This window comes from Phascolarctos cinereus, unplaced genomic scaffold (assembly GCF_003287225.1).
Source record: "Phascolarctos cinereus isolate Bilbo 61053 unplaced genomic scaffold, phaCin_HiC Scaffold_1;HRSCAF=81, whole genome shotgun sequence".
Taxonomy (NCBI): Eukaryota; Metazoa; Chordata; class Mammalia; order Diprotodontia; family Phascolarctidae; genus Phascolarctos; species Phascolarctos cinereus.
Window position 1 is genome coordinate 140,609,304 of NW_027555514.1, and position 7,529 is coordinate 140,616,832.

The following is a 7,529-nucleotide window of genomic DNA, read 5'->3' on the forward strand; positions in this document are numbered from 1 at the left end:
CTGAAACTATTTTCATGCCACCCTCACCCATACTGTCATATGAATAAGAGGATTTAATAAATATGTTAGGACGTCCTCTAGAAGCTATTGTAATAGTAGGCTAATGGTTTGGTGATATCCCAGCTAGCTGAATGGTGAAATGGGAAAGCATTAGGGACTTTGGGACAGAAACTCTGTAGAGGGGTCTGGAGCCTGCTCTGACACTTATCAGCGATGATACTGTGGGCAAATCATTTAACCTCATCTGTAAAATGCTATTTTCCTAATTTGTAAAATGGTAATAATAATACAGACTGCCTACATCACAGGGTGGATGTGAGAAAAGTGCTATCTAAATCATAAAACCTTAGAAAAGCATGAACTATCATTATTGCCACAGCATAGCAAGGCACCAAAACTTCAGCTGACATAAATGACGAACGAAATATTTGCCAATAATGTCTACATCTAAAGCCGCCTTAATCAAAGGACTCTGTGTTCAAACTCTTGTTTTCCTTATACATTTTCATTTTGTTTCCATTCAGATCATTTATTAGAAAAGCTTGAACAGTGTGGATTTTTTGACCAAGAAGTCCAGAGCTCGATATTTTTCCTGACGATTCATGATGCCATTTTGCACATTTGGATGAAAAAGAGTGACCTTATTTCGAAGTACAAACACAATGAGGTAAGTGATAATGCCTCACAACTTTAACATTAGAAGAGAATAGTGACATTGAGTTCACTGAAGAGATTAGAGTAGTCTCTAGGAATCGAACTGGATCATTTTGAAAAGTGTATATTTTAAAATAAAGGGAAATTTATGCTTGCCTTGTAACCTAGAACTTCTTTTTATTGCAGGAGAAAGAAGCGAAAGCTGATTTTACTATAAACACAAATGGAGGACTACGCAATAGGGATTGTCGGGTAAGGCTCATCTGCCATGAACTGACAGATGATTCCCACATGAAGTAGCTACAGGGAGGATTATTTGCTCTTTACTAACAAACTTCAGGAAGTCAGAGGCAGAAATGTACGAAGGAACCAAAGGACAAGTCCTTTGGATTTTCTACAAGGCCTCTGTGCTTTGCTCTTGAAAGATGGTGAGGCAATGGTGCATAGTAGATAGGGCACTGGACTTGGAATCAGAAGCCCTGAGTTCAAACCCTACCTTACAATTTTCTCACTGTGTGACCCTAGGCAAGTCATTTAATCTTTCTATACCTTAGTTTCTTCATCTGTTAAATGAGGATAATAAAAGACCCTAATTCACACAGTTGTTGTGAGGATAAAATGATATAATGTGTATAAAGCAAATCTGAAAGCACTACATAAATGTCAGTTATTTTTAATATATAATCTCCAGGGAGCTACTAGGAGCATTAAACCCAAATCACTCCAAAGTCTATTAAAAATAATGCCACTGAATTTCTGGTAATAATCTGCATCATTTATATATCATTTTTCAAAATGCTTGCCAGCTATTATCTCCCTGTAGCCTCATGACATTCCTAAAAGATAAGGTAGGTGTTGTTATCTCCATTCTAAAGATAAGGAAACTGAGGAACCGGAGGTCCAATTAAGGATGGAGCTTGGACTGAAACCCAGATCACCTACTCTGCTACAGAGTTCAAACAGGAAGTGGAACTTTGTAGGATATGCTTACCCTTAAGAGAATTCTTCGAGTTGGAAGGACTAAGATTCTTAAGAGGTGTAGCCAAAAATGAACGCTGTGAGAGGGGACAACGGCTGACCCTGGCCCTGAAGAGATGAGATTACGCATTCTTCCCTCCCTTCTTTGAAGAGGAGGTGCAGGACTATGTGTGAGTGTGAAACATTGCATATACCATCAGACTCATTTGATGTGCAATGGTCCACTGGGCAGGAGAAGGAGGAGAAATATATTCCGAAATGAAGATGATGAAAAAGAAAATCAACAGCTACAAACTTTTAAGATCTTTTTGTAAGAGAAAGGAGTTTTAGGAAATAGGTGCTGTGAAATGGAAAATATTAAGAAAGAACTTAAAATTGCTTCCTATGGTGTCTGGCTTTTGAATTGTCACTTAATTAACAGAGGTATGAGGTTCATCTGAAGTTCTTCTCTACTAGGCTTCAAGGTTCCAGGTCAGTGAACACTGAACAGCTGTCAGAAACACTGGGGTCTAATCTCTGGCCTTGCTACCAACTATTCAAAGCAACCTCCCCCATCTTCGGAAAGGGAATCATAATATTAGTCCCACCAACCCACCCTTTCTCAGAGGTCAGGATAAATGAAAACTTCAGCCATTTCAGAAGAAAGGTTCCATGTTACAGGTGGATAAACTACTAAGGGTTTTATGTAATATCCTTCAGAAGCAAAGGGTGAAGGAGAGAAAAATTGTTATTATGCATTGCATTGACTACCAATACTATGATAAACCAAAAATACAATATAAATACATATATAAGACAGACCCAATCAACATTGCCAGAACTAACATAAACAGTGTTTCATCCCAGAGCACAAAGGAGGTGGCATACTTCCTTCCAATTCACAGTGACCATCAGAAGTCCTCCCGTAGCATGTGGCATTACTATACCCAGAGTTATTGCCATAGAACCCGCCACCCCCATCAACCCCAAGAAAGGCAAGGGCTACACTCTCTGGGGATGGACTGCCTCCTCCAGCATAAATGCCCCTCTTACAATCTGTGCTCTCCCTCAACCAGATTGCCCCAGGTACAGAGACAGTTAATTAAGGCTCAGCTAACCAACTAATAACAGCGGAATGTGGCTGGGCATTGACATTTAAGAAAAAAAATTTTTTTTAAATGTAGACATTTATCAATGATCCTGGTAAAATTGGGATATCTAGCCCTGCTCTAAACATTAAGTACAATGTTCAATCATGAAAACTGTTCAAATTCAACATGCCTTATTTTAAAATAAGCCTTTTTCTCTTTCAGGTACCAATGGAAACAAAATTATAATGAAAATAAAATTCGGGGAGCTCTTTATCAGATTGTCCAGTTTAGAACAACTTCATATCCAGAGAATTACCAATAAGTTCATATGTAGTATGAAGAACATTTTTACTACACGGAATTGTTTCAATTTTTGGAACAAGATTGTTCTATCATAGTACATTTTTCACACGTCTACTATAAAATGATATAAATACTCCTAATTTTTTATTTTATAGATTTATCTGACATAAAAGGAAATAATTATGTACATATATATTTGTATTTATATTATGCTGATGGATTCTAATCCAAGTCGCTGCCTTTGTGTGTAAGAGTTTTTATAATGTATTTACACAACTGCTTTGGACCCTGTAATTTATATACCTTCATAATAACACATTTACACAACTGCTTTGAATTCTGTAATTTATAACCCTAAACTTTAAATAAAATATAGCTTTACTTTTAAAAGTTACAGAAGCTTGGTTTGTTTGTCATGATAAATTTCTTTTTAAATCCTTGAAGGGGAAGAAAAAAAACTTTTGTGGCCTATCTCTAAAGTTCCTTTAACTGTCCCATTGTGATTTAAAAAAAAAAAAAAGATCATAAGAATGAAGCTGCTTCCGAAAGATTCCTAGAAGACGGTCACCCCTCAACACTGGGGTTTCATCCTTCTACTGAGATTTAGGCACACTAAATCTTTGCACAAAGCTAACCTGACCAGAAGCAGTAATTGCCTGGGTGACCTGAGGTCAGCTAGTACAAACCCCTCATTTTATAGATGAGGAAACAGAAGGCAAGGTGGGTGAAATAACTTACCCATAGTCACAAAGGCAGTAAGTGGTGGAACCAGAACTCAAAATGAAATCCTTATATTCTAAATCCAGTGTTCTTTTTGCTCTTCAAGTTGATTTGGTACTCTATAGTAAATAAAGCAGTAGTAAAATCACAAAGGCATTTTTTTTCTTTAGAAGTATAAATTCTCAACCATTTAAGTGCACATTCCTAATTTTTGTTCCCAATTTTTAATTAGTTCAGTTACTAAAGAGGGCTAAAAAACTTATAATTTATAGAATTATAAAAAGGAAATGGGTAATTCACATTAGAGATGTTAATCAGAAATAAAAAAATAATAAATGATCAGAATTCTTTAAAGGAATATTTCAAAAAGAAGGATGAATTAACATGCCTTTTAGATTGATGGGGGGGCAGACTTTTTCATATAGCACAAAGGAAAACGAGTGGAGGAAAAAACGAAAGAAAGTTGTCAGTCAGGTTACCCTGGGAGCCTCTGTCTCTGGGGGAATCAAGTAATCATTGCAGCTACAAGGCATCAGCACTGGATTTTGCCAACCAAAATTCTATGGAACAGGGATTTCAGTTCTCGTCACTTTCCAATCCATTTGATCAGATAAGGGAAGTTTTCCTAGGTCCACCCTTAGCGATGACCATTTCTCCTGTTCTCTAAGCAGGACTGGAAATGAAGGAATGACTGAATGAAAAGCATTAAGCACTTATTATGGATAAAGCACTTCGTTAAACACTCTAGAGCTATGCAGAGAGAAAAGTAAGACAGGACCTGTTCTCAAGGAGCTCACCTCTAATAAAGGAAACCACACACATAGAAGGATTTCAGTATAGGACAAATGGAAAGGTCCCGTGGTCCCTATGTTACAGTGGCAAAGCAGATGGTAATTCTGAAGCATTTGTATTCCCAAGGCTCTGGGGTTCAGAGTCCTGGGCTGTCTCCAGCAGGGTCTGAAGAGAGATGACCGCCGATTTATTTATTGGGCACATGCTGCTTCTTATCTCTCCCTCCAGGGGCTTTGCTGCTTCTGTTAGGCTAGCTCACCTCAGGAAGTGGGGAGGCGGACCCCCAGCACAGTTGGTGATAAGTGGCCCCATCTGCACAGGAGTTGCCTTTCCTGATGATGGCTGTAAGGGATGAGCTGTGTGCTTATCTGCCATTCAGTCAACAGTTGTTGCTTTTGGTACTAGGGAGCTGCAGAACAAGGACTGTTCTCCATTTAAGTCAAAGGCAGTAAAGCTTAGTGGGAAAAACTACTAGATTTGGAGTCAAAAGACCTGTGTTGGAGTACAGGTTCTGACACTGACTCGTGGTATGACCATAAGCCAGTCACTTCAACTGCCTCCATTTGCCCTTCGGTAGAACAGGGATAATACCTTACAATTACCACACCATACTGTCATAAGAAAAGCATCTTATAAACTTAAAAGCACTACAGAAATGTAAGTCACATGCAGAAAACTGGCTAATATCGGGGGAAATATCAAATTTAGATGACACAGTAATGCGATAGAGGTCACAGGCTATTGTACTTATTTGTCTCATAGAAACAATGGAATTTAATGATGCAATTTTTTTTAAAAAATCCTTGCATATGGGAGAAAATAAGAGAAGCTATAACTATAAGAAGGAAATAAAGTATGCAGGTGGAAACAAATTTGAAGGAAAGAAAAAGTTTAAATACACTCAGAGGCTGATAAACCAGAAACTTGGAAGCAAACTAATCCAATCCCATTTTATAGATAAGAAAACACACCCAGAGAGGGGGTTTTGCCCAAACTCCTTAGCAAATTAGTGGTAGGACTGGGACTTCAAATATAGACACTGAACTGATCCTCTTTTCTTTCTATTAATGATGCAATAGGTAGAGAACTGGAGCTAGAATCCAGAAGATCCAAGTTCAAACCCAGCCTGGGACTGTTTGACCTTGGACAAGTCACTTAATTTCTGTCTCAGTTTTCCTCATCTGTAAAATGGTGACTAACACCTACCTCCCAGAATTATTGTGAGGACTGAGATATCTGCAAAATGTTTTGCAAACCTTAAAGTGCTATATAAGTGCTAGCTATTAATATTATCATAATTTTCACTGGTATAGGATTACAGATTTAGAGCTAGAAGGAACCTTAGAAGTTATCTAATCCAACCCCCTCATTTTTACTAACGAGGAACTGAGACCTGGAGAGATTAAATGACTTGTCTGGGATGCCACAACTAGCGTCTAAGGCAGAATTTTAATCCAGCTCTTCTTGATTCATATTTAGCTCTACCCACCAAGCAATGCTGATTATGCTGGGGAGTCAAGATAACTTGAGAAAGGACCAGTGACTATAGAAGAGAAAGACAATGAGTTGAGGAATGTTGACTACTATGCCTTATTACAGCCAGCTATTTTCTGGAAAGCTCAGTAATCATTAGACTTTTCATCTTATTTTAGTATTTATCATGCATGTGTTAATTCAGGTAATATTTTAAGAGTTTAAAAAGCAACCTTGATCCAGGACACAAGAATATCAACAGAGAAAAAAGAGCCATGGATAAAGAACTACTAAAATCAGTAAGGGCCATATTCTCATTAGACTGACTGCTATTTGCTAATCTCAGCTCTGCAACTAAAGAACTTAAAGATCAAAGGAATACCACAAACATCACCAAAGATGTTGAAACCAATATCTAGGAAGTTAAGCAAATAGATTATTCAAGTTGGAAAAAAATGGGTAAAGGGAGTAAAGAAGAAACTTAGGTATAAAAGAAAACCTTAGAATTTAAAATTATGAATAGATTATCAAGAAAAGTCATAGAGCCCATCAATTCTCCATCTGGAGGTGGATAGCACTTTTTTTCAGAGAACTGATGGATTCAGAATGCAGACTGAAGCAATTTTTGTTTTCCTTTTCTCTCCTTTTTAAAATACAGCTAATGCAGAAATTTGCTTTGCATGATTTCATATTTGTAACGGGTTTTGTATTTCTTGTCTTCTCAATTAGTGGGAGAAGGGGAGGTAGAGGTAGAGAATCTGGAACTGAAGATGAAATAAAATTGAATTAAAAAAATAAAGTTATAGAACCCATGCTATGTATTTTTATGTGTAGAATGGATTTTAATCCAATGCAGCTTGAATGTGGAGGCTAGTCAAAATTTTCTTCTTACCCATGACATTTTAATATCTAAAGGTTTAAAACAGTGATAGAGGTGAAAGAATTAAAACTATTTTAAAGTATTACTTTAGGAAATAAAACATTTTCCCACCTTGATGTTAGAAAATTCAAGTGACAAAACCATGAGAAAACTTGAAAAATTTACATACTTGGCTCCAAGAAAATAATAGTAAAATAACTTTTCATTTTTAGTCCATTTACATATCAATCATTTGTTGAATTGTATATATATTGTGAACATTTCCATTTTAATCATATTTACTTGACAAGGTAAATTTGTTCACACAACAGCATGACCAGAAGAATACTACTCTAGCACATCTGGTATAGAGAATTAAGAAGTAATGTGCTACTTTGATTAATTGAATTGAGGAAGACACTGGACCTGACTCTGCTCCATTTTTTTCCTTCCATGCAGTCCAATCGAGAGGTGGAATCATCAAAAAAAAAATCAATCCAAGATGTTAGCTAAGTTATCACATTGGGATACCCTTTGCTGTTCAGTGGTGTCCGACTCTTTTGTGACTCCATTTGGAGTTTTCTAGGCAAAGATACTTGAGTAGCTTACCACTTCCTTATCTAGCTCATTTTACAGAAGAGAAACTAAGGCAAACAGGGTTAAATGACTGGCCCAGACTT

The 7,529-nt window shown here is 37.0% G+C and overlaps 1 protein-coding gene across 1 annotated transcript in view; it reads left to right on the forward strand.

Annotated features, from left to right (window-relative positions):
- SLC26A3 (solute carrier family 26 member 3) overlaps nucleotides 1-2,948 on the forward strand; it is a 37,195-nt gene extending 34,247 nt beyond the window's left edge. The window contains exons 18-20 of the mRNA XM_020984449.2: nucleotides 525-667; nucleotides 841-906; nucleotides 2,925-2,948. Coding sequence (XP_020840108.1) covers nucleotides 525-667; nucleotides 841-906; nucleotides 2,925-2,948 — 233 coding nt within the window. The remainder of the gene's footprint in view (nucleotides 1-524; nucleotides 668-840; nucleotides 907-2,924) is intronic.
- Nucleotides 2,949-7,529: the final 4,581 nt, after the last annotated feature.